Source organism: Ammospiza nelsoni, chromosome 13 (genome assembly GCF_027579445.1).
Source record: "Ammospiza nelsoni isolate bAmmNel1 chromosome 13, bAmmNel1.pri, whole genome shotgun sequence".
Lineage (NCBI taxonomy): Eukaryota > Metazoa > Chordata > Aves > Passeriformes > Passerellidae > Ammospiza > Ammospiza nelsoni.
The window spans coordinates 15,709,072-15,734,573 of record NC_080645.1 but is presented as its reverse complement, the minus strand read 5'-3'; the positions used below and the strand labels follow the sequence as shown (position 1 = coordinate 15,734,573).

The 25,502-nt window shown below is 47.3% G+C and overlaps 1 protein-coding gene across 1 annotated transcript in view; it reads left to right on the top strand.

Moving 5' to 3' along the window:
* NLRC5 (NLR family CARD domain containing 5) overlaps positions 1-25,502 on the top strand; it is a 31,513-nt gene that overhangs the window by 865 nt on the left and 5,146 nt on the right. Inside the window, exons 2-39 of the mRNA XM_059481779.1 lie at positions 157-457; positions 1,785-1,847; positions 2,986-3,051; positions 3,473-5,222; positions 5,600-5,683; positions 6,032-6,115; positions 6,191-6,274; positions 7,536-7,625; positions 8,279-8,329; positions 8,666-8,731; positions 8,963-9,046; positions 9,383-9,466; positions 9,609-9,698; positions 10,565-10,630; positions 11,705-11,782; positions 12,186-12,269; positions 12,465-12,548; positions 13,454-13,543; positions 13,669-13,716; positions 14,538-14,606; positions 15,297-15,380; positions 15,707-15,790; positions 16,556-16,645; positions 16,753-16,815; positions 17,350-17,433; positions 18,091-18,174; positions 19,181-19,270; positions 20,218-20,283; positions 20,774-20,857; positions 20,931-21,014; positions 21,473-21,559; positions 21,983-22,063; positions 22,557-22,637; positions 23,140-23,223; positions 23,461-23,544; positions 24,111-24,194; positions 24,283-24,366; positions 25,027-25,110. Of these exons, the coding sequence (XP_059337762.1) occupies positions 157-457; positions 1,785-1,847; positions 2,986-3,051; positions 3,473-5,222; positions 5,600-5,683; positions 6,032-6,115; positions 6,191-6,274; positions 7,536-7,625; positions 8,279-8,329; positions 8,666-8,731; positions 8,963-9,046; positions 9,383-9,466; positions 9,609-9,698; positions 10,565-10,630; positions 11,705-11,782; positions 12,186-12,269; positions 12,465-12,548; positions 13,454-13,543; positions 13,669-13,716; positions 14,538-14,606; positions 15,297-15,380; positions 15,707-15,790; positions 16,556-16,645; positions 16,753-16,815; positions 17,350-17,433; positions 18,091-18,174; positions 19,181-19,270; positions 20,218-20,283; positions 20,774-20,857; positions 20,931-21,014; positions 21,473-21,559; positions 21,983-22,063; positions 22,557-22,637; positions 23,140-23,223; positions 23,461-23,544; positions 24,111-24,194; positions 24,283-24,366; positions 25,027-25,110 (4,898 nt within the window). The remainder of the gene's footprint in view (positions 1-156; positions 458-1,784; positions 1,848-2,985; positions 3,052-3,472; positions 5,223-5,599; positions 5,684-6,031; positions 6,116-6,190; positions 6,275-7,535; positions 7,626-8,278; positions 8,330-8,665; positions 8,732-8,962; positions 9,047-9,382; positions 9,467-9,608; positions 9,699-10,564; positions 10,631-11,704; positions 11,783-12,185; positions 12,270-12,464; positions 12,549-13,453; positions 13,544-13,668; positions 13,717-14,537; positions 14,607-15,296; positions 15,381-15,706; positions 15,791-16,555; positions 16,646-16,752; positions 16,816-17,349; positions 17,434-18,090; positions 18,175-19,180; positions 19,271-20,217; positions 20,284-20,773; positions 20,858-20,930; positions 21,015-21,472; positions 21,560-21,982; positions 22,064-22,556; positions 22,638-23,139; positions 23,224-23,460; positions 23,545-24,110; positions 24,195-24,282; positions 24,367-25,026; positions 25,111-25,502) is intronic.

Here is a 25,502-nt window from a genome sequence, read left to right as displayed (position 1 = left end):
TGCCATGAGTGGGCTCAGATCTCTAAACTCAGGAGTAAAGGTGAGAAATTCTAGGTTAGACCAAGGGGTCCAAAAGCAGATCAAGCCACGCAGGGCTGTGTGGGTGAACATCTCTTGCTCCTGTGCCCACTGCTGCCGTTTGTCTGCTCCCTGCAGCCCCCATTCCAGCCCGATGACCTGGATGTGGCAGCAGCTGTGGCAAGAGCCCGTCCCCAGCTGGAGGAGCTGCTCACCCAGTGCCCCGAGTGGCTGCTCTGCACTGCCCGGCGCCTCGTGCCCCAGGCAGCCCTGAGCAGCCTGGGCACCACCGCCAGCCCCAGGGAGAGAACATCCCTGCTCCTGGACCTGCTGCAGGGGGCTGGCCCTGCTGCCTGGAAGCACTTTGCACAGTCTGTCTGCATGGAGTATGACCTGCCCCTGGACCTGGAGGTGCTGCTCATGAGCTCTGCAGGAGAAGGTAAGAGAGGTCAGGCCAGTTTCCCCTGACCAAAGCCATCACCATCACCCAGTCTAGGCAGTGCCAGACCATCCAGACCACCAGTGCCCTCATTGCATGGCCTTGTTTTTCTTGGAAGCACAACTTCTGCCTTAGAAATGTAATTTGAGGTAAAAGTCCCCTGACATTAACAGGTTAAAACAATAAAAATTGTACGCCCCCCACCTCCAGTAAAGCTGAGATGCAATTTTTGGATGGATTTATTTGAAGGAGAAATACTCCAACCTCTTTGTTCTGCGGATTTTTAATTGCTATTTTTTTAAATGTTCCTGATCCAGAAAGTCAAGGAACACAGAATCATAAAATTACCACACAAAACCACTTCTCCATATTCCTTGTTAGCAGAGGCAGGGGCTTTAGAGAAAATGAGTGATCCCTGGGGACCACGACCCGTTGGTGTGTGTCATCTTGCAAACTACACAGAGTGTGCACACCCTCTGCCCTGTGAGGGCCTGGGGGGCCAGATAAGCTGTGCCTTTCCTTTATTGGGCTGCCTTTTATGGTGATTAATTAATTTCTTCTGCAGGAAGTCTCACAGGATGGGTTCTTCTCAACGGTGCTTTCACATTCTGTTGTAACTCTCATTGGTTGCATCAGTTGCGTGGATGCAACCCTTGTAAACAAGTGCAGCAGCAGCAACTTTGGTTAAGATGAAACAGGCAAAGACCAGACAACCATCAGGGAATGTGCTTTGGTGGGGATTTCTCTCAGGACTGAAGCTGGAGCAGTTTTCAGCCTTTTGATACTGTGACATATCATAAAAGGATGTCTCTTAAGGAGCTGGCTTATACTGGTTTAACTTTTGTAATAACAGCTGAGCATCACTAATCCCTCTGAAGGTGAACTGCTTCTGGCCATGCTGATGGGGTTTTGTGGCAGCTTTGAGGTGTGCAGTGAGTCAGAAATGCCCTTGACTGGGCTGCCAGCTCAGCCAGTGGTTTGTTCACAGAAAACCCTTCTTTGCAGGGAAAGTAGGGCTTCCCTTTTGGGCAACAGTGTGGTTTTAGATCAGCCAGGGCTGCCCATACTCCGAGTTTGTGTCAGTGAGTGAAATTGTTTTTCTTCTGCCTTGAAAGTGAAACTAACTGTGCTGTAGAGTAACCTGGAAGGAAAAGATCAGATGGTGACTCTTGAACCTGGGTGTTTGCATACCTTATAGTGAGCCTTGGTTTGTGCCAATGTCTGTGTTGCAAGATGCTTGTCCTTTGTCTCTGGCCAGCTGCACTCCGAATTGCAAGAGCAGAATGCTCACATGAACCACAATTAATTTCCCATTTGACTCCTGTAGGTAACTTCAGCCAGACAGAAGAACCAGGCATAGACACGAGAGCCCAGTCATCAGTGCCAAAAGGTAAGGCTGGCACAGACCCTGGGCACTGAGCTCTTGGAGGTTTTATTCTCTGCTCATGGCCTGGGCAGGGCTCCAAATGTCCAAATGTCCCAGGTGTTGACCCTCAGCACTGGCAAGGTGTGGAGAAGCCACTGCAATTTCATTGTTCTGTTCTTGGTGCTTTGCATGTGAACCTCCCCTGTTTTTGTTTTATTTCCCTGAATTTCAGAAAAGCCTTGCTGGCCCCCTGCTAAGGAACTCACTTATTTTAGTTTCTCTGCAGGAATCTCCAAACCACTGTACAAAATCCATGCTTTTTGCATTTATACTGTGGTCAGTTCATTGGGAGGTGGAAGAAGTTGGTTTGGCTTTTAAAGGAAGAGCAGAAAAACTATCCAGGTGTTGATCAAGCAAAAACCACTCCAGAGATGTCAAAATAGGAGTTTAGAGGAACAGATAGTAGGGTTTTCTTCAGGGTGCATTTGGATTTGAGACTTTCCCAGCTGGTGCAGGTCATGGAGAGACACTTTTGCCTCTACTTTATGCTCAGAGACTTCTGAGTCACAGCACTGCAGGTGTCACATGAATGTCCTGTGTGTCATGTGCAGGTCTAAGATGTTGAAAAAGAACAGAAAAAAGTGACCAATGTTCTGCATTCAAACTGCTGCCAGCTGCTTTGTGTCCTACTGAGTGCATCTCACTAGTTGCTGGTGGAATGGAAATTTGAAAATAGTGCTGAAAGTTACTAAGACCAGTCAAGAAAGACATGTGCCTCTCTCAGCTCTGTCCATTCTTTCCATCTGAGAGTCCATCCTAAAAGCCAGGAAATTAACTACTATAAACAGCCCTGGGAATCTGTGGGCCCTGCATTCCCCAGGCACAGATATTCCCAGCCATGTTCCCCAGGATATCAAAGCAGTTCCTCTGTTCAAATCAAGGAACAGAGCCTCACCCACCCAGCAAAATCTCACCAGCGAGGTGTTTGTGGCCCACCTCAGAAGAAGCAATTCTGTAATCTCAGCCTGAGTTTACAAATAGCTTTGTCTGTCCAGTTTTTCCTGTCCAGCTCCCCAGATGCTTTGCTGGAGAATCTTGCCCAGTTTAACATGCTGCCATTCAAAATGCTCTTTTGACGTGGTTCTGACCTTTCCATTTCCAGGCTCTGCTTGCCCTCGCCCTTGCAGCATCTCTGGGAGTGACAAAGATGCCAAACGGAGAAGGCTGGGTATGTGGATTTTCCAGAAGCTGTGCTGGGCTTCTCTCTGAGGAAAGGATCTACTTAACATCCCTGCAGAAACATCCAGGAAATCAACTTCCAGCTTTAGGAGGCCAGCACGGGTGAAGAGGGAGCTGGTGAATAGGGAATAATATGCATAATACACAGATAATTAATTTTCATCTTAGAGATAGTAAGATTTAGTTTTCATATAAAGCTGTCTCATCTTTTTCCTGAATGTTCTTCTTTGGCCCCTGTGAAAAATTAGGAAGAGGTTATTTTAGGAGGAGTTCAAAATTTGTCATTCCTACCCAGCAACCTCTGATGAGGGCCATTGTTTCTCTGTCTATAAGTGGTAGTATTTTGGATCTGTGGTGACTCACAACTAACTTTTTCACCTTCACACCCCCTCTGTTGCCGTCTTTCTTAGATGCATGTGTGAACTACAGGCATCTCCTCATCAGTTCCATCCGCCAGAGGTACGGAAGCAGGAGAGCAGCAGAAGCGCAGGAGCAAACACAGCCACTGCCTTTCAACCAAACCTTTGTCAATGTTGTCATTCATCAGAGCAAAACTCCTCGCTTTAAAGAGAGACCAGAGAAAGCCCAAGAGGGCCTGGCAGGTGCTGCTGAGGCAGAAGAATGTGCAGATACAGCTGTGAAAGTGTCAGACCTGCTCTGCAGCGAGGCCCCGTCGCACACGACCAAGGTGATCTTTTTGTTTGGGAAACCAGGGATAGGCAAGACCAGGCTAATGCACAGGATTTTCCAGAAATGGGCAGAAGGTGTCCTACCTCAGTTTCTCTTCACTTTCTTGTTCGAGTTTCGGCAGCTGAATTTGTTAAAGAGGAAATTGACCCTGAAGGAGCTTTTGTTTGACATGTTCCTTCGGCCGGAGGACAGCCCTGACGCCGTGTTCCAGGGCCTGCTGGAGAACGCCCAGCAGACTCTGATCATCTTTGATGGGCTGGATGAGTTTGCAGCCAACATGGACGTGTCGTCCTCCTCTAAGAGAGGCCCAGCTCTGACCTCCCCTCTGTCCATATCCCAGCTCTTTGCAGAGCTCTGCCGTGGGAGCCTCCTGCCTGGATGCACAGTGCTGGTCACCAGCCGCCCCAAGAGGCTGCCTGACTTCTTGTTATGTACAGTAAGTGTGTTGGCAGAAATTGGGGGATTTGACCATAAGAAGGTTGAGGAATATGTCAGCCACTATTTCTGTCAGCATTCATTCCGAGAACGAGCTATTGCTCACGTGAAGAGCAGCACCAAACTCCTCAGCATGTGCCTCATCCCTGCCCTGTGTAACATTGTGTGCATCTGCTTGGAGTATCTGTTCCTCAAACACCAGACGAGTGTGGAGCTTCCTCAGACCATGACACAGTTTTATATCAAAATGTTTCTCATCTTCCTGAACAAGCAGCAAGGAGACTGTGCAGGTGATGAGGAGACGCAGGTGAACTGTAACAAAAAGGCCATTTTGGGTCTGCTTGACCTTGCACTGAGAGGCCTGGAAGAGAAGAAACTTGTATTTTATGTCCACGACATTCCTGAGGACGTGAAGGAATTTGCTTCCTTGCATGGGTTGCTGACTGTCTTTGAGGTGAAGACGAGTGGTACCTGCCCAGAGGCTGGCTATGCCTTTGTGCACTTGAGCCTGCAGGAGTTTTTTGCAGCACTGTGTCTCATGGTGAGCAGGAGGGTGGACAAGAACTACCTGAAGAAGAAGTTCTTCTTGAAGTCAAAGTGGACTTTAAAGAATGAGACAAAGACTGAGTTTATGGAGAGTTTTCACATATTTCTCTCGGGTTTGTCGTCAAGAGAGTGCAGGACATTTCTCATGCTGCTGGCAGAGCAAGATGAAGCTTGGGTGCAGGAAAAGCAGGATGTGATCCTGGAATCTCTCAAGAAACTGGCAGCCACTCATCTGTCAGGGCCTAAGGTCCTTGAGCTCTGCCACTGCACCTTTGAAACACAAAACCTCAAGGTAGCCCAGCACATTGGGAGCCTGCTGAATTTCAAGTATGAGTTTAAAAACTTCAGACTGACAACGCTGGACATGTCGGCTTTGGTTTTTGTGATAAACTCGGGCCAGGATTTGATTTGTTTGGATTTTGCAGGATGTCTGGTGGACACTGAATGTTTGGAGGTTCTGGCTGGCTGTAAAAATGTGGAACACTTAAGGTAAACACAGTGAGTGCTGTGAGCTGCTGGGTGGGGAGAAGGGATTGGGAGGTCAAACCTCAAGTTTGTTCTAGGACAGAGAGAGAGATGATGTGAGACAATTTGATCAGAACAGCATCACTTCAGTACTGCAGAAATGTATGAAATAATGAATTTATGAGTGATTGAAGTATAATAAGGTGATAAAACCATTCTGGCTATATTTTTATTTGTTTTTCCATTTTGATTAAGGTGAACAGCAGGGTAGTTAATGCACTAGATAAGAGGGAAAATGATAAATATTTCTTTTCAATATGAAGGAAGGGTGAATCCTGCAAGCAAATGAGAATATCAGCTTTTGGTGTGTTTGTCTTTTTCCCCTTTTCTTCATGTTTTAGCTTTCGTAGCAGGAGATGTGGTGATGACTTTGCTGCTGCTCTTTCAAAGTGCTTACAAGGAATGGGGAGCCTGAAGAAACTGGAGTAAGTCTTTGCTTGTAGCACCAGTGCCTTCTCCCTTCCTGTCTATTCTCTGCTCAGTATTTGGCTCACCCCAGGCTGATCTGTTCTGTGCAGGGTGAGGGTGACAGTGCCACACAGAGCAGCACAGACACGTGTGGCTCTGGCTTTATGCTGGCACCAAGAGCAGAGTTGTGTTGCTCTGCCTGAAAAGGAGTATGAAGCTGGTTCTGATGGCAGAGCCAGGCTGCCCCCTCTGTGTCTGTATGGGGGACACATGGGGCAGGCAGGGGTCTGAGACAGGCTTGCCACGTGCTGCAGGGGATTCCAGTCCTCCCTTTGCTTGGTTTGAGTGATTATTTCCCTTTCCAGGCTGACAGGCGGGTGCATCACAGCTGAGGGGATGACTAACCTGGTCCAGGCTGCATCCCAGTGCCTCCAGCTCAAGGAAATAAAGTGAGTGTGTTGTGGCAATGACCATAACTCCACCATTCCTTCCTTGGGCTACTAATGAGGGTGAATCCTGTGCAGCTTGCAGGGCAACCGCATCCGGGATCCAGGAGGGAAGAGGGTGATGGACCTGTTTTCCAAAATGGAAAAGCTGAAGAAAGTAGAGTGAGTAAAAATGGATTAAACCTTGGCTATTGTGAAGCCAGGCATTGCACAGAGATGTGGGGCACCAAGCTGAGGCACAGACATTTCAGTGCCAGCAGGGCTGTGCTGGGCTCAGTTTGAGGCAGGCTCAGCCTCACAGTTCTTTTCTAATTCTTTTAAAATCATCCCAAGGGAGTCCTGGTGTGACCATGTTCACAGGGGTCTGAGGATGAGGGGAGAGATGAGGATCTGACTCCATGTTTCAGAAGGCTGATTTATTATTTTATGATATATATTACATTAAAACTATACTAAAAGAATAGAAGAAAGGATTTCATCAGAAGGCTGGCTAAGAATAGAAAAAGAAGGAATGATAACAAAGGCTTGTGGCTCAGACAGAGAGTCCAAGCCAGCTGTGCTGTGATTGGCCATTAATCAGAAACAACTGCATGAGACCAATCACAGATGCACCTGTGGCATTCCACAGCAGCAGATAACCATTGTTTACATTTTGTTCTTGAAGCCTCTCAGCTTCTCAAGAGGAAAAATCGTAAAGAAAAGATTTTTCATAAAAGATGTCTGTGACATCCTGGCACCACTGACACCTCTGCAGGAATTACAGTGCATGTGCTCAGCTCAGTGTCCAGCTTGACTTTCCCTCTTCTGTTCCCCTTGGTGAGGTTCAGGTTGAGGTATCTCACTCTGATTTAGGGAGGATGGCTCCATCAGAGTCTTCCCAGCCTTTCCACAGCCCTCTTCTCCTGTGCTGCTCCTTCTAAAGGTCCTGTGGCCATCCAGAGCTGGCTGAGAGGTGTTTCACATCTAATGAGGTCCAACAAGTAATGAAACAGAACAAATGTGCAATTAAAGAATAAACCCTCAGAGGCTGCAGGATTGTGTTCAGGCCTCCCTGCTTTAACAAGCCATAATTAAATTGGATTTGTTGTAGTGGGAGTTGAGCTGCACTGTGGATCAGTGGTGCAGTCATGAAGGTGTGAACTAACTAACCCAAAACTGGTTAGTGATCATTCTGCTGCACATGGAAGAGTTATACCTGAGTCTAAATTCATGGGAGCTACAGCTTGCAGAGAAAGAACTGATAAAAATCTGATAATGCTTTTGTTGAGTCCTAGATGGAAATTTCAGAAGTTTTTGAGGAATACCCTTATTAAAGGATCGTGTGTTTCAGGATGTTTGGGGACAGAGCACAGGGCATTTGTGTAACAAAAGAACATCCTGTGGGGCCCAGCAGCTGAGTTTCTATTTCTCCTCATGTTCACAGCCTCAGCCACAACCATCTTTCCTTGAATGCTGTTCTCAGTCTGGCAAAGGAAGGCATCATGTGTCAAAATGTCACTGAACTCTGTGCCAGGTATCAATATATGAGAGCTCTTACAAAAGCAAGCAGGTTGTCTCTTTAGATGCTGACTTTAAATGGACACTTTTTCAGCTTAATCGTTGGCTAATTGAGGTGAACAAAAATCAGTTTGACTCCTTTTTTCTTTTCTATTGCAAACAAAATGTGAATTCCTCATACCATGTACTTCCTCTTTGTATTTTTAATAGGTCTTTTTATCCTTGGTCTATAAAACCATTTGCAGAGTGTGATATTTCTTCTTGTATAACAGAATTTAAATTTGCTTCTAAGCTCTGCAATATATCAGAAAGGAAATTCTTTACTAACTAGCATGCATTTGCTATGAGTCAGCTAAGTTCAGTGAAAATGTGTGAATTTAGCTCTAAGGAATGTGTGCATTCTTTTAAATTGCAGGGTTTGGGATTTTCATGTGTCTGGGATGACAAAGAGTAGATTTTTTAAATCATCCTGTCTCTTGTGGTTGTCTTATGTTCTAAGTTTAACAGGCCAAAGTAATCCCTGGTGTAACTCAAATTGCATATGGCTTTTTTCTTATTTTTCTTGCTGGAAGGGAGTTTCTACTGAATCTCTTTCCAACAAACTTTGCAAAAAAAAAAAAAATCCTGGCCCAGTGTGTGACCTGATATTGACCTGGATCTCTTTTTCAGGGGGGACACCATGGTTATTCATTTTTCTGCCGCATCTGGGAGAGCTCAGAGGTGAGACACTGCACTGTGGTTACTCTGTGTTCAATTGTGCTGATTGAAGTGTCACCATAAACCACAATAACAGCACAGCTGGTGCCCACTGCCCCTGCAGCTGCCTGAGCAATGGGAAATGTACCCAGAAATGGCTGGGTTTGCACACACACCCACAGCCAGTCCCACAAAAGCATCTCCTTAGGGCCTGGGTAAGCTTGAGGTGCCATGGTTCTATTGCAAAAAAAGACACAGAACACAGACCTGGTGGTTTCTGCTGGGAAATATTAACTGGGACCAAGCTGTCAATAGTTCATGAAAGCATATTAAAAGCCAAATTATTTTGCTTGTTTGCAGATCTCCGGATTTGAAGTTGGAAGAGAATAAAGAACACCTAATGCCAACTAGACGTGTGAATTTATGGTAAGAGTAGACGCATAGAGTCCTGCTGGTGCATGTGGTTTGCAGATGGCAGGTACTATAGAAGGGCCAGAGAAGCAGATGTGTTCATCTTTAAGGACAGAGGATATTTCCACATGTGGAAAGTTTGAAATAAACCTGAATCAGTAAATAAAGATGACAATAGAAATCCGGTCCAGCCCAGCCAGGGGCACCCCCATGCCCTCAGTGCTCACCAAGCCTTTCTGTTCACAGCTTGCAGGACCACAGGCTGCTCTCCCAGCATGCCAGGAGGATTGTGGCCATTCTCCAGAGCTGTCCCTGTCTCTCTGAAGTGGAGTGAGTGCCTCCTTTCCTTCCTGTTCAGTGGCTGCAGGCAGGGGGTGTGGGAGCAGGAATCACAGGATCGCAGGCTGGTTTGGGTTGGAAAGGGCCTTAAAGAGCATAGATTTTTCTAAAGCAAGATGGTTTGGGTCTAAAACATGAATCATGTTGCCCAAGGGCTAAAACTTTTTGTCTGAAGTTGGTTGATGCAGAAATAAGCAGGGAAGATTGATCTGAGACAGAACAACAGTCCTGACAAAAAAGCAATTGTGGGAAAGGAACAGCAAGCAGGTTTTGAGAGCTTTGTTTTTACTGTCCAAGTCAGTCCCCACTAACTGGAAAATGCTTCAGTTTATCAGGCAACAAGCTTGGAGATGAAGGCTGCAGTTGTCTGCTGAAAAGCCTCCCCTGTCTATCAATCTCAAAGCAGCTGAAGTGAGTGTTGCCTTGCACAAAACCAACCTGCCTTGGTTTCTTTTGAAGGGAAATGGTTCCAAGCATGCAGAGCACTGGTGGCTGCTCCACAGGCCATCCTGTGGGATTTCAGGGCCCAGCTAATTGCCTTTTTCTTTCCCAGTCTCAGCCAGAACCGCCTCTCTGTCAGTGGCTTGTGCAGCCTGCTGCAGTCAGCAAACTCCTGCCAGGAGGTGATGGAGCTGCAGGTCAGGTATGTGGCTCTGGAGCCATGCCTGGGGTTAATCCCCAGCCCGGGAATTGCATTCTGAGGGTTTTGTGGGGTCACCTCGGGCGTGGGGTGGGTGCAGAGCGTGTCCCAAGGTGGTCACTGACCCTTGGTGGCCCTTGGTGGCATTGCTGGGAGCTGATTGCAGGGCCATGGTGGGGGGATAAGGAAACAGACAGTGCAGAAGGCAACCTCACTCCTGAGGAGTTGCAGCTGTACCAATTACCAAGGATTAGGAACAGGGCTGCCCTTTACAGCTACAGCTGTGTCCAATAAGGATCAGTGCAATAAAAGAGTGGGTGAGCTCCTCCAGAGGAGAGCTGCAGTTTGTTGGCTGTACAGAAGAAGGAGTCAGTGCTGTGAGGAGATGCCCATGAGAAGCCACTGAGGAGGTTTGGAATTTTGCAATAAGATGACAACAGGCCATCAGCCACAATTTGGGTGCTTGCAAAGCTCTCTGTCCTTTAGTGCATGGGGTGTTTTAAAATGCTTCCCTGCTCTGTGCATTGGGGAGTTTTGGAGCCAGGATCTCTGCAGAGTGTGAGAGCTGCTGACACCTCCTGGAGCAGCACTGAAGTTCTTTCTCCTCTGTTACTATCACTTGAAAACACATTTGAGTACAGCAATTTTGTCTGTGCTTTGTCTAGTGATTCAGAGAAACTGGATCATCAGATACTGCATAATTTGATCCAACCAGAGTTTAAAACTGATGGGGATTGTTTTTTTCTTGCTTTGGGAGTGTTTTAAGCACAAATGATTGGCGTCACCAGAGTTTTGCAGAACAAAACCAAACAAGAAGTCCTGTAAATAACCAAACCATGACGCTGATTGATTACTTCTCTTCCTCACAGCCTTTCTCGTGATACTGCAGTGCTGAGGTTCAGAGAAGACAGGGAGCTTGCTTCCCTTCCTCCTAGGTAGGCTGTGTGTGCACAAATGGTGTTATCTCAGCATCCTGTTTGGTTCTGGCATCCTGTGTAGGTACCAAGGGTAACACTCCACTCCACAGCAGTTCCTGCCTCCTACCCCACCCCCAAACCTAAATGTGGAGCTGTCTCCTGGCTTTCTCAGCCCCTTGAAAAGTTGTCACTGCCTTCTGTAGTGTTTTATGCCTCTAGAGCAGCACGTTTCATCCCACAGCACCCTGAGCAGAGCAGGCTGTTCAATGACACCCGTGCTAGCTGATAATTGTGAGGGTAAAATAACAAGTGAATGCCACACCCAATTCTGAAAAGATTCACAGATCTCTGAGTTCAGAACACTCTCCATTCTGGATCATGGTACTCCTAAATTGTGGGATATTTGGAAGTTAATTTTTCCCCTCAGAAAATTGTGGTTAAAACAGCTCAACATGAAGGTTTTGACCAAGAAATGGTTTTCTGTTGCTCCTGGGATTTCAGGCTCACTCTTTATACCCTTGTTCTCTGTGGACTGAGCTCACAGTAAAACAGCATTTCCCATGGAATAATTACATTCCACCTTTTAGCCAGAGAGACAAAGCAGCACTCTTACAGGCATAGCCCAGTGGTTGTGCTTGCGAGAGAGTGACAGCCCAAGACAGGCAATCTGTGGGCTCCTTTAAGGCACCAGGTGGCATTTCAAACTCTGATATTTTAGCTTTTGCATGTTCCATTTAGTCATGAATAGTCAGATTTAGTTATAGTTTCACTGTTTATAATTGTAGCTTTTAGTTACAGTTTAGTTAGTCATAGACAGTTCCATTTAATTATGAATAGTCAGATTTTTGTACAGTCTCTTCACAAAACTTATTTAGGCAAAAGCTAAATTCAGCAAAAGCTGAATTCTCCATAAAACTTAGACAGAAATATCTCTTTCCCCTTCTCTCCAGTTGTCTGCATGCTCAGATATTTGGGTAGAAAAGGAGAGCTTGCAATTGGCAAGATACAGGCTGGAGCCTGGGTGGCCCCAGGGATCTGCCAAAATGCTAAAACAGAAGAGTTTCACCTTTGTCTGCTTTTGTGCTCACTTAGGGAAGAGCCTGTGTTCTCTACTGGTGACCAACAACATGGGGAGGAAAACCAGACACCAGACACCTCCCAAAAAATCAGGTACCCTGGCCAGTTTTCGTTGTGTCCCATGCATGTCCCATCTCTGGGTCCTGTTTCCAGTGTAACATCTTAGAGATGTAATTCACATCTCTAAGAGGAGAATCACAAGAGACTTGGGACTCTCCAGCTGCCAGGGGAGCTGCAGGGTCTGTCCTGGATGGAGGGAATGCTGGAGCCCCTGGGACCTGGTGCCACCCTGTGCCTTACCAAGGACACAGGACCTGCAGTGCCAGGCAGGGGTGGCATCACCTGGACACCCTGTGGGAGCTGCTAAGCATCAAGGCATTTGTAAATTTCATTATTAGCTCTTCACTGATTCTCTGATTTTCAGAGGAGTGAGGTTTACCACCTTTATTTGAAATCCTGCAGACCTGGATGATTGATTTCTTTTTTTTCCCCACAGACTGACAGACTGTAATCTTCAAGGCAGTGACCTGAAGAATGTGTGTGCAGTCCTGAAGGAATGTGGCCACATCTCTGAGCTGGAGTGAGTCCTCCTCAGCTCCCCTGGTGTTTTCCTGCATTTATTTGGAATGCTCAGAAAATGCCCTTTAGTGTTGAAGAGAGAGTGGGGTAGAGCCACAGCCTGGTGGGAGGTGTGGCTGTGCATTCAGATAACAGAGCTGATGGTGCCTATGGGTGTTTTTACTGTGAAAATTAAATGCCTTTCTTTAAATCCTAGCCTATCAGGGAATTTTCTGGGAGATGAGGGACTTCTGCAGCTGTTTCAGTGCCTCCCAAAACTGAAAATGCTACGTTCTCTCAAGTGAGTAGCTCCTGGTTTTTCGTTATGCATGGGCTGGGTTTTGTGAAGTGTTTGTGGAAGCACATTTGGGAAGGCCCCTCACAATCAGTGCAGGATATTCTGTGTTGGGCACTGTGCTGTCTGCTCTGTCCCCACCTCCAGCCCAGAGCAGACTGAGTCCATTTGAAGCTTGGCTGAGATCAGTGCCCCAGAGGCTCTGTGCTCATTCCCCCATGAAGGGGACAGGTGGTTTCATGTCAGGTACCTGGGTGTGAAACTGCCTGAGGTCTTCAGCAACTCACTGAATTTCCCCTCACAGGGAGGGGGAGCAGCCCTTCCTCTCCTGAAGGGAACAGCTTGGAAGGAAGGGAGGTGCTGGGGAGACCCAGCTTCAGTGGTGGAGTCTGAATTCTCCTGCAGTGCTGGCTGGTGTTTGTTTATCTGGGTATTTCACCTACACTCCCACTGCAAGTGCTCTGTGCAGGACTGGCTGAAGGAGAATGGCACCATCCTGCACTGTTGAAAGAAATATTTATTGTTCCTGTTTGGTTAATTGAACCAAGATTGTTCCAGTTACAGGCAATCTCATTAGAACAAGTTGCTCGGAGAGAATGTGAATTCGCTGTCTTTGGAGGTGATAAAAACCCAGCTGTTCAATGTCCTGAGCTGTCTCTCCATGCTCACCCTCCTGCACAGGAGTTTCACCAGATCAGCTCTAGAGATCCATTCCAGCCTTGGCTATTCTGTGATTCTCTGAACACTAAAAGTGAGGGATGATTTAAAATATATGGGAGTGAGTTGCAGAGCTGCAGCAGGAAACACTGACAGAGGGTGTGCTGCACAAGGATCTGTGCAGCAGATGTGCTGTGGGGATATTTTTTATCAGTTTTGCTTGCAGCAGCTGGTTTTATCTTTTCTTCCTGCAGGTTTGACAACAACCGGATCTCCCTTAGCTCTGTGTTTTTCTTAGCTCAATCATTAACTACACTGGGACACATTAAAACAATGAGCCTCAGGTATGGCCAGGAGTAGTTTTTTATATTCTTTTGCTGTTTACAACCTCAAGCTGTGGGTTTTTAGGGATGATACAGGAGCTTGTGTTGCCAAACTCCGTGCTGATGATGTTCTTTTCTGGTTACAGCTTAGGACACCCCCAGGTGGTTCATTTGACCTTTTGGGAAAGAGTCAGGTAAAATCATACCCGCTCACATAAGTGTTTTAAACTCCTTGTGAAGTTCTAAACAGCAGGTGCCATGTGGGTCCCTGAGGTGTGTTATGAAGAGCCAAACTCCGGCCAGGCTGGGGGAAGTTGTTTCATGGCTGATGGAGGGCATGGAGTGTGACCATGTTCACAGGGGTTTACGGGTTGGGGAAGAGATGAGGATCTGACTCTGTGTTTCAGAAGGCTTGATTTATTATTTTATGATATATATTACATTAAAACTGTACTAAAAGAATAGAAAAAAAGGTTTCATCAGAAAGCAAGCTAAGAATAGAATAGGAAAGAATGATAACAAAGGTTTGTGGCTCGCCACTCTGTCCGAGCCAGCTGACTGTGATTGGCCATTAATTAGAAACAACCAACATGGACCAATCACAGATCCACCTGTTGCATTCCACAGCAGCAGATAATCAATGTTTATGTTTTGTTCCTGAGGCCTCTCAGCTTCTCAGGAGGAAAAATCCTAAAGAAAGGATTTTTCATAAAGGATGTCTGTGACAATGGAGCAGCCAACAGCACCCACTGCTGGGACAGGCTCAGTCACCTCCCTGCTGGCCAGGACACAGCACATGCCTGAGTGCTGAGGGGCTGCACAACTCTCTGGAGGCTGGAAAAGGGCCAATAAAGCTCTTTTTCTTCTGGGGATGGGCTGAACCTCATTCTGGCAGGTGGTGGGGGAAGGCAGGTTGGAGCAGGAGGCCACTGCCACTACCTCAGCCCCTTCATGGGGAGCTGGCTATGGGGGAGAACACCAGCACAGCTCACGGGATAAACTGTTCCTTCCCCAGCAGCACCAGCAGATGGAGAAGTGGCTCCCTGGCATGCCCCAAGCAGGAAGGAAAAGGACAAAGCTTCAGGTATGGCAGCCTGGCTTCCCTTTGCACCAGGACTGGGGGGAGAGGCGATTCTGGGGGTCTTTAGGGCAGTGTGGTGTGTGGGACTGACCCATCCCTCCAGCTGTGTCTCCTCAGAGAGGAAAATTCATAGTAATAATAGCATCTCTTGCTTGGTTTGAGGGGATTGCCTTGCTTTCCAGCACAGGAAGCTCCTACCCATAAATAATGAGAGACAGATCTGTGTGAGTGCTACATTCATCCCATGCAGAGCTGCCAGTTTGTCACCCGAAAAGGCTTCTAGGATTTCCTTCCTGGAGAAGGACAGAGGAGGCACCAATTCCAGGCTTCCCCTGGGAGAGCCCAGGCAGTGCTGAGCAGGGGAAGATGCTCTCCAGTCTCCTGAGACAACTGAGTCACCAGTGATGTGGCTCTAGGGAGGGAGCCACAATACCCAAAGTATTTCTTGGGAGGAATACCCAGAGTATTGGTATTTTGGTGCACTGGCTCTCTCCAGTCAGCTCAGGGCTGGTGAAGTCATCTGCTTGTCCCAGGTTGTGATTTCTTAGTCCCAGACCAAGGGTAGCAAAGTCTGTGTGGTGGAAGTGAGAGGGTCCCCATGGGCCTTGTCCTGGGCTGTGAGGTTCTGGGGCATGCAGGGGCTGGTGGCATCCTGTGGTCACGTCCAGATCCTGAGTGCTTTGTTTGCTTCAGTCTCAGGGAGTGCAGAGTGGGTCTGGAGGATGTGACCAGGCTGTGCCAGACACTGGCTCGATGTCCCCAGCTGACAGAAATCCAGTAAGTCTGTCTGTCTGTCTCTCTCCCCAAGCCCTGACACAGATTTGCTGTTCAAACCCCAGATTTGATGTTCAAGGTGGCAGCTGATGTACACCAGCTCTCCTCTCACCACATCCTCATCCAGATACTCAACTAAACCCAGACTTTCTACTGTCCTGCTTCAAAGAGAGCTAAGGACTAAATTTTGCCCAATTCTCATGGTATTTCTGGACATGTCCTTTCACAGAATTTGCCCATTTGTGTGTGCATGTCCATGTAAATGTTACAGAAGTAATTAGGGATTGAAACAATTTCTCCTGGATTTTGTTTCCTTCCATATTATACAGTCTGTCTGGAAATTCATTGAGTGACCAGAGCATTGAGAGATTACTGAGCTTTCTGCCATTCTTCTGTCATCTGACACTCCTGAGGTAATGTGTGGGGTCTCTGCTTTCAAACATTGGTTTGGAAAGTGTTAATAGCACAGCAGATCTCAGGAGCATTAATCAGTAATTGTAAACTAACAAGCAAGGCAAACAAAATGCAGAAATGCTTTCACACCCATTCTTTTCTTGTTTCTAGAAGTAAAGCAGCACTGTAATGACATTTAGCACAGGGCAATTCAGAATCACAGAATAATGAGGTTGGAAGAGACCTCTAAGATCATAGAGTCCAACCTTTGCCCTAACACCTCAACTAGACTATAGCCCCAAGTGCCATGGCCAGTCTTTTTTTAAACTTTTTTTCAGGCTGGAATCCAGGCCAGGGAAGCCCTGTCAGGGAATAGGGTGCTCCAGTGTGTGACTAAGAGCCCAGGAGGAGCCTGGCCATGTTTTACAAAGTTTTGTAGCATGGAGGAGCTGCAGGGTGTCATGAGAATGAGTTTGCCCAGTCAGGAGGTTGCTTCCATTTGGGGTGTCTCTAGTCCAGCAGCCCCAAAGGAGGAGTGGTTCAGTGTAAGCCCTTGGTCTATGCTCCCTTTTTAGGCAAAGGGGACTAAAGGAACCTCTCCTTTAGATAAAGGAGCACTGAGTGCCAATGCTCAAAGCTTTAGGTCCTTGCTCCCTCATCCTGAGTCAAATGGGATGTCTCCAATCTTTTGTGTCTCAAAATGAATAATGGGGAAATTGGGCTGCGTGTATGGAAGCCTCTCTTAGAAGCTGATTTCAGTGTTTCTTCTTTCCCTTCCCTTACAGTATTAGGAAAAACTCCTTGTCCCCACGTTGTGCTGTTCTACTGCTCAACTCCATCAACCTCTGTGAGCGGGTCAGAGCGGTGGAAGTCAGGTGAGGCGCTCGGGCTCTGGAGCCCAGCAGCTCAGGCCTGCAGGGCCTGCAAAGCCTGTCATCCTTGGAGGTCAGTGCTGAAGGACTGTCCTTTGTGTCTGCCTCAGGTCGAGTGAAAATGCCTTCCTGCATTTAGGAGCAAGCACGCAGAGCCACAGGACATTCTGCAGGTACTGGCACAGAGCACTGGCTGGGATCCTCTGTGGGTGGGTTTGAAGCACCAGTGCAGGGAGCCAGATTGCCTCTTGTACTGAGAATTCATGGGCTGGTGGCCAAGGAGCTCAGGCCCCTAAGCTTTAGGGCTCAATTCATCTGCTTAAGTGCAATTCAGAACCATTTGGATGCACTGGGATGGCAGAGGCCAGTGCTTTTCTTTTTCTCCTTTTTTCTTTATGATCATCTTGAGTTGCACCAAATTCTGCTGCACGAGCACCTGAATTGAGCATTCATCAGTGCATTTTCCAAATGTGTGCCTCAAATTCTGGGGGATAACCTCCACATGAGCATCTCTGTGATGATCAGATCCATCTGATCTCCAGGGATGGCCCTGGAGTGCCCCTGCACAGGAGCCTGTAAATGTCTCTGTCCCAGCACCAAGAGATGGCAAAAAATGTGAATTCTGCACAGAGACTGGTGTGAAGGTGCAGGTGAGCACTTCTCAGTGGTTGCTGGCCATGCTCTAACCCTCCTGCTGTCTCCCACAGGCTGACAGGCTGTGCCATTGGGGAAGGGCAGGTGGAGGAGCTCTGCAGCATCCTGGAGCAGCACGGCTGGCTGGCAGAAATAGAGTGAGTGGGGTTTGGGATGTTGCCATGGTCTTGAGCAGAGTCACAGGGGGAGAGCTGTGTTTGTGGGTTCAGCAGTGCCTGGAGTGTCCCAGCCTGTCTGCAGGGGTGTGTGTGCTCATTCAGGCTGCTGAGAAACACAATCAATGAGCAATTATACAGGTCCTTTTGGGCTGATGGGACAGCTGCTTTGGGATTTGACTCCTTTACTGTTTGGAGGCATTTGTTGTTTCACCTGAGCTCTTCATTTGAGCTTGCTCTGGAGCTTATGCATTAGGTAATTTCATAAGGCAGTGATTTGTTTTAAACAGGCCTTTTTGGCTAAGCTAGGGTTTAAGTGCAGGAAATTGGAGTTTTTTCTTCAAAACTTCTCCAAGGACCATTGCTGTTTAAAGTAAACATAGAATACATTTTTCTTTTCTTTTCTTTTCTTTTCTTTTCTTTTCTTTTCTTTTTTTTTTTTTTTTTGGAAAGGCTCTTTAAAGTCCATCTAGTCTAACTCCCTGTCATGAGCAGTGATATCTTCAGCTACATCAGGTCTCTCAGAACCCTGTCCAACCAGGCATTGAATATTTCCAGGCATGGGAAACCCCCACCTATTTGGGCAACCTGTTTCCAAGGCTGAGTTTTGGCTGGCCACATTGTTCTTCTGCCTTTCAGTCTCTCCAGGAATCAGCTGGGGGATGAAGGCCTGAGGTGCCTCTTGAACCGCTTGCATCGAGTGCCTGGTACCTGTTCCCTCAAGTAAGAGAATTCACAGTGAATCCAAGGAGCAGGAGGGTGTTGGTGTGATCCTCCAGGAAGCTTCTGCTTGTGCTTCTTTCCCTCTCCTGCCTTGGGAGCAAAGCTCTGACTGAACTACGAGCACCAGGCTGTGGTGACTCAGGGTCTGATCCAAAACCTGCTGAAAATAATCAAAAGTCTTTTTATCAGTGTCAGCAGGAAATAGCAATGCCCAGAGTGGGGTGGGATTGTATTTGTAGGGACCCCTGTGGCAGGGAGGAATGATGAATCTGACTCCATGCGCTCAGAAGGCTAATTTATTATTTTATGATACTATATTATATTAAAGAATACTAAACTAAACCATACTAAGGAATACAGAAAAGATACTTACTGAATGCTAAAAAGCTAATAATAAAAACTTGTGACTCTTACCAGAGTCCTGACACAGCTTGGCACTGATTGGCCAAAGAGTGAAAACAGCTCACACCAGAATCCAATGAAACAATCTCCAAACACATTCCACATGAGCAAAACAGGGGAGAAGCAAATGAGATAAGAATTGTTTTCCTTTTTCTCTGAGGCTTCTCAGCTTCCCAGGAGAAAAATCCTGGGCAAAGGGATTTTTCAGAGAATGTGAATGCCACAGGGTGGTGTCACAGAAGTTGACCCAGAGCTTTAAGCTCATCCCTCTTCTGGGTGTGGTGTCCTCTCTGAGTAACTCAATTCCCAAGGTGCTGTGAGCTGAGCTGTGCCCTACCCAGCCTCTGCCCTTCCCTTTCTGCTGGGGCAGTGAATGTTCCAGCTGCTGCTGCCTCTCTAGTGCAAGAGGAAAATTGCATTTTCTATCTCCCAAGTCGTCAGCCCTGTCTTGGGGGAGTTCAGTGACTGAGCAAAGCTGAAGGGGCCCAGCACCCCACAAACTGCTCTGTCTTTGGTGCCAATTTGAGTTTTGCTTCTGTGCCTGAGGAGCCTGGGCCAGCCCTGACTCCTGACATGTGAAAATCCTTCCTTCCCTTCTGTGCAGTCTCAGCCACAATGGGATTTCTCAGGATGGAGTCCTACATCTCATAAATGCCTTTGTCACATCTGGAAACACCACTGAAGTTCAAGTCAGGTGACTGCTTTTCTTCAGTAATTTCTGAGTCTTCTTTGCTTGTTTTCCTCTTAATTACTGGGATTTTGTGACCTTCAGGTAAGAATGATGAGGACCATATTTTCTACTACCTAAATCCTTGGTTTATGTCCATTTCAAATGGCCAAACATAACTGCCAACCAGAATTACCATTCCGCAGGACCAGGTTATTTTTATGAATAGACACAGATATTCAGCTGTACCAACAATTATTGTCATGTATTTATTTGTTAATGAACCTCTTCAGGGCAGGAGCCAGCATTGCTCTCTAAGGTTCTCCTCAGTATGTTGAGATTTCAGAGGCAATAGAAAGAAATTTCCCATGTTCTTTTACTTGGATTTGCATTTTATCTCCTTTCCTCTCAGGCAAAAATCTCCCACGGGCTCTGGGCCTGTTGCTCTGGCACAAAGTGCTTTTCTCACAGATTCCAGGCATGAGACTGGGCTGTGCTGCTCATCTGTGGGGCCTTATCAGTGTTTGTGTCCATGGGACCAGCTGCTCTGTCCTCAACCACTTTTAACCAGGGGCACTTCCATCCATTCCTGCAGTTAGATGTGTCTGCTGAATCTTTGGGCCATTCTAAAATCTCCTGTTGTGCCTCTCCCCAGAGAGTGCAGAGGAAGCAAATAAAAGCTATAAAATATAAGCAGGATAAATAAAATATATATTTATTTTATTTATAAATAAAATAAAAGCAGGATAGGTCAGGATTGCCTTTCCAAACACCAGTGCTGCCAATTTAACATGAGTGACACCTTACTGAAGCATTTCCCTGGGCTGGTTTATTTTAGGGAGGGCTGAGCTGGGCTAGGTACCTGTCACTGCTGTGCTGGATTATTTTCTAGATTTTGGTATCATTAAATTCTGAACACTGAGAAAAGTAGTAATTCTCCATCTAAATCTTACACTTGTGTCTTCTCTGTGCAGTTTGTGCTCCAAAGCAACTTTAATCATCAAGCTGGCAAGTGGAGATGACCCAAGAAAGATTTTGAGGTGATGTTACTGACCTTTTGTGGTGATTTCTTTGGTAAGGGTGGGGTCCTTTTTTGAGGCACAAGACAGACAAAACCTCTTTTTGCTCCTGGCATGGTGATATTTTGCACTAATAGCTGATACATTTCCTTGGGCTCACCTGGTGAGAAGAGCTTTGTCACATAACAGAGGATCCCACCTCCCTTTCTCTCTGTGCTTCCCCACTCTCTGCTCCTCACCTGGGCACCTGTAGCTGTTCCTCAGTCACAGGACAGGGTCCTACAAGGAGCAGTGCCATTATAGCACACAGGTTTATATCAGAATATCTCCACAGATGCTTTTGAAGTGTTGCCACAGTTTTGTTTTCTTTTTGGAAACACCATAAAGGTGTTTAAGGTTTTTGTGCCATCCTCCTTTCTCTGTGGGGTTAGGCTGTGCTGCCTGATGTTTCCAGCTCAGAAAGCCTGAACTGTTTGTGATGAATTAAGGCTGTTCTTTCTCATCCTTTCAGACTGGCAGAGTGCAACTTTCAGCCAGAGCACTTGGAAAAGTTGTTCTTGCTCCTGGAGAGGTGCACTGGTCTGACAGAGTACACGTGAGTTAATGGCTCTTGGACCCATTGGGGGGCTCATTTGTGAGCTGTTCATTACACTGAGCTTTGGTCCTAGGTCCTCAAACAACAACATGACAGTCCAAGCTGCAGAAAGACTCCTGCATTCCCTGAGGAAGGATCTGGGGCTGCTGAAAATCAGGTACTGTGTCATTGTGATTTTGCAGATACTGCTCTGATCTTCTGAGATCTCCTTTCATTAAAAATAAAGTGAGCTATGCGTCTTCCAAAGGCAGGGAGCACTGGCCTGAGAAACTCCCATGGCTGACTGTTACTGGTGTTTGGCTTTATCCCCTTGTGTAGAGCTCTGGCCATAAGCTGTGCTGGCCCTGCAGAGCCCTGGCAGCCTCCCAGAGAAGGGTGATCGTCCTGGGGACACATTCCTGCTGCCACAGCATCCTGGCTGGCAGATTCTTCCCTCTCTGCAGGGAAGCTGGGCTATTCTCCCTGCTCCCAGGCTGCCCCCTGTCCCATGCAGACATTCCTCTGCTAAGCCAAGCAGCTTTCCATGGATTTGGAGTGTGGAGCACTCAGCTGGCAGAGGCAGGGATGGATCCAAGTGTGTGAATAAAGCAGGGCTGCCTGTGTTCTGCTTTGCAGCATAGAGGAGCCATGGGTGTGCAGAGAGAGAGTTGTGGACCTGCTTGAGCTGGCTCTCCAGGCCTCTGGGAGCATCACTGAGATCATGTGAGTGGCACCTCTGGTGTCTTTCAAATATTTTCTTTCTGCCTGATACTCTTAAGGGAATGAGATTGAAGCCAGCACTGGTTCTCCTGTTGTTTATTCACTGTCTCCAGTGCATTTGTGATCTATTTGCCCACTTGAACCAATTTTAACCCAAATTGCTGGTGGGTAGAAGTGCTTAGAAGGTTCATGGTCTCACAGCTCAGAAGGTTTAATGGGAAGGAGATCATGTTCCTGGTTGCCCTTGGGAGAAAGGGTGCCCACTTGAGGCTGATTTTGGAGCTAGCTTAAACATTACAAACCTCCTCAGAAATGGATGATTAGCTTTCATGTGCCCTGTCCCATTCATTCCTCCTATGGAATACAGTATTTTCTTCCCTCAGCAGTTCACAGATTCATGCTGTTCTCTAATATCTACTTTTTCAGGATATGTAAAGATAAAACCCTCTTCCAGTTAGTCATAAGATTCCCACGCTGCCTGGAGAAGACAGAATCAGCCATCAGCAGGTGAGAAGGCAACTATTTCTCATTATTTTCTGCTTGCTTTGAATTTCACTGTGGGATGAAAAATACCTTCAGAGTGTCTGAGGCTCCTTGGGTTCAGTCTCAGAGTCCTCACATGTGGAAGGAACCTTATGCATGTGCATGGTCCTTTGGACTGCTCTCCTTCACCCATGCTGGACCTAAACAAGGCTAAAAAATCCATCTGCCTTCCTGGCAGCAATCAGGAGCACTTTGAGGACTCTTAAGAGAAGCTGGCTTCTGCTTGATTGTGCAGAGAGAGCAGCATCAGTGTCCTTCTCCTTTTGTGCAGCTGGAGGAACAGGCAGCTCTTGTCCTGGGCTGTGTTTCTCTACATGGACTGTGACATAAATGGGACATGGCAGGGAAGCCCCAGGTGGGCTCAGAAAGCCCTGCTCTGTCCCTAATTGTGTCACCAGATGCTGCACTGGGCTCTGCTGCTCCTCATTGAGTTGTGTTCTGTGTTTGTGTCCTGCAGACTGAGCCTGTACAAGCCACAAATGCAGCACTCCCTCTGCCAAAGGCTTTGTGAGAAATGTGCTCAGCTTCAGCAGCTGAGGTGAGTTACCAGGTGTGGTGAAGGGTTTTAGGGAGGGGAGCAGCTTGTCCTGGTGAGTGCAGCACTCTGAGCACCCAGCAGGGCACGAGAGAGGCCAGGGCAGAGTCCCAGCCCCTGCCTTTGGGTTCCCTCTTGGAGTGCTTGAATGGAAAATAGGAAATACCCACAGACCTGGTGGGGTATCCTTGAAATCCCCTCAATCTCCCAGTGCTCAGAGAAGCTACACTCCCCTGCCATGGCTGGAGCTCCTGTGGGACCCTGCCAGGTGTCAGTGTTGCGTCCCTCCCTCAAGGTCCCAGCCCTGCTGTGCCTCAGCTGTGGGCTCAGCACAGGCCTTGTGCCACCCCTGGGCAAAGCTGTGGGCTCAGCACAGGCCTTGTGCCACCCCTGGGCAAAGCTGTGGCTCAGCACAAACCTTGTGCCACCCCTGGGCAAAGCTGTGGGCTCAGCACAGGCCTTGTGCCACCCCTGGACAAAGCCCAGAGCTGTTCCCTCCTTGCAGATGGTCCCACGTGGAGCTCCAGGAGGATGAAGCAGAAATGCTGGTCAGGATTTTGCTGCCCCTTCCAGAGCTGAAGACATTTGGGTATGTGTGACCTCGGGTTTGTGTGTCCAGCTGGGACCTTTTCCACCCATTTATTGTTTGTTCAATCCTCTGTCTCAGGCCATCTCTTAGCCCTGCACACCAGGAGTGTGGAAATCTCCCCAACCTTGCTGGTCCCTGATGTCTGTGCTGCCTGGGGTGTGGGATGGGGCAGTTTGCCTGTCTCAGTGTGCTGATCAGGAGACCTGATCCCCTCATCTGATCCTTGCTGTTTTGCAGGCTGACCTCCAGTAGTGTTGCACCAGCTGGAATTGATTATTTGATCTCAGGCTTGCAGAATTGCCAGGCCATTGAAGAACTCAAGTGAGTGAGTGTGTTGTTACCAGGGTGACCAGAGGCTGCCAGAGCTTTCTAGAAGCTTCAGTTAAACTGCAGCCTCCCTTCTGCATGTACTGTGGACAGAGGTGCTTTTTCTGATAGGGAAGAAGCAACAATTATTTTATATTTGCAATGAACAGTGACTGAGTGAGACAGATCAGTAGTCTGTGGCAGGGAATTCCAGTGGAGAATCAAATGTTTTGGCAGTGTTTTTTTGCATGGATCTTGTTGTCCTGTGGTCACAGAGGCACTTAGATCCATGCAGGACTGGGCTGGACTCTTGTTGGACTTTGCTCCATTTAGTCACTGAGTCTCATGTTTATTTCAGCTAAATTAAAGGAGCTGGGCTCTTGCTCCAGAGCTTTGGTGTTCTGTTGATATTTTATCAGAATCCAGACAGGTCCATTAGAATTGCATTAAAGAGCAAAACTGAAATTATTCCCAGGGATTAGAACACACTCCCCCATCTCTCCCATCTTGTTCTGCTCCCCCTCTGTGCTGAGTGCTCACACCACTGTCCCTGGAGAATTAATTGTTATTTCATCCTCCAGCCTGGGATACATGAAACTCAGCAGTGCTGCCATCCTTGAGCTTGTGCTGGGGCTCTGTGAGATGCCATCCCTGAGAAGGTTTATGTGAGTATGGCTTGTGCAGCTCCCCTCTGGCCCGGGATGCTGAGCAGCAGCAGGTAAATCTCCGTTTTCCTGGGGATGTTGTTTCCAGCTTGGACCACAACAGCATTGGTGATGAAGGCTGCTCCGGACTTGCGGAAGCCTTGAGGAAAATGCACAGCCTGGAGGAAATCAAGTGAGTTTCTCCTTTCTTGCAGAGAGGTGACCACCAGTGCCAGCACTTGGAGAGAGCCAGATGTGCTTGTACACAGGATTGTTACAAAAACAGGGAGGTTGCAAAGTGCTCATGTATGAGGTACCTGGGACTAGAGGAAATCAGAACTTGATGTTCAGAAGAGGAAACTTTGGTCTTACCTCACTCAGCCATGTAGAAAATGGATTAAATAGTATTTAAATCTTCCCTGGGATCCAGAATAGGATTAGGACTCCCTTCTGTCCTGGGAGAGACTCAGATCCAACATTTGTCTGAAAAGATCTGTGCAGGAGCCAACCCCAGGTTTGATCTCCTTTCTTCCTCTCTCTCTTGCCAGATGGTGTCCATTCTCTGCTGTAGCAATTTGTAAAATAACCACCTGTCTTCATCCTGTCTTGCTATTCTGCCTGAAGTAATTTCCCACCTGTCAACAGGATCCAGTGATTTTAAGTGTTCTTTGCAATTTTTTAAAATTCCTCATTAACACCTATTAATTTTCTGTGAGATAGTTGAGATAAACATCTCTTTGATTCTGCTGGCAAGGTCTGAGGTGTCATCCAGCAAATGGGACATATTAAATAAGATCTTGCACTTTGCCTGCCATCCTCCTTTACAACACAGCCTTCCATCTCTTCTTTAAAGTTTGAGCCACAATGAGATTGGAGATCCAGGCCTGATAAATCTTGCTGCTGTCCTGCTGGAAATGCAAAACCTGAAGAAAATCGAGTGAGTCCCTTTGTTCTGCTTCAGCTGTTTTGGTCATGGTGGGGAAGCCTGTGTGGGAATCCCTGTGCAAGGCTGAGACATGGATTCAAACTGTTCCTTCTCCCAGGGAACAGAAATTAGAGCATCCAGACTCTTTGTTAGGCTCAGCTCTTGGTGAAAGCCTGGTAACTTTGAAATGGATAACCTGGAAGTGACTTGGAGCTAGAAAAGGATTTTCCCAGTTATGTCTGAGAGGGAAAACTGCTCCTTCCCCACAGGCCCTGCAGGGCCAGGAGTCACTCAGCACTTGGCAAAAGAACCTAAAAATCCCCAGACCATCTCCCAGGGGCCAAGTCTCCCATCACAGCAGGCAAACAGTGAAATATCTTCACCAGGTACATTCTGGTTCTCAT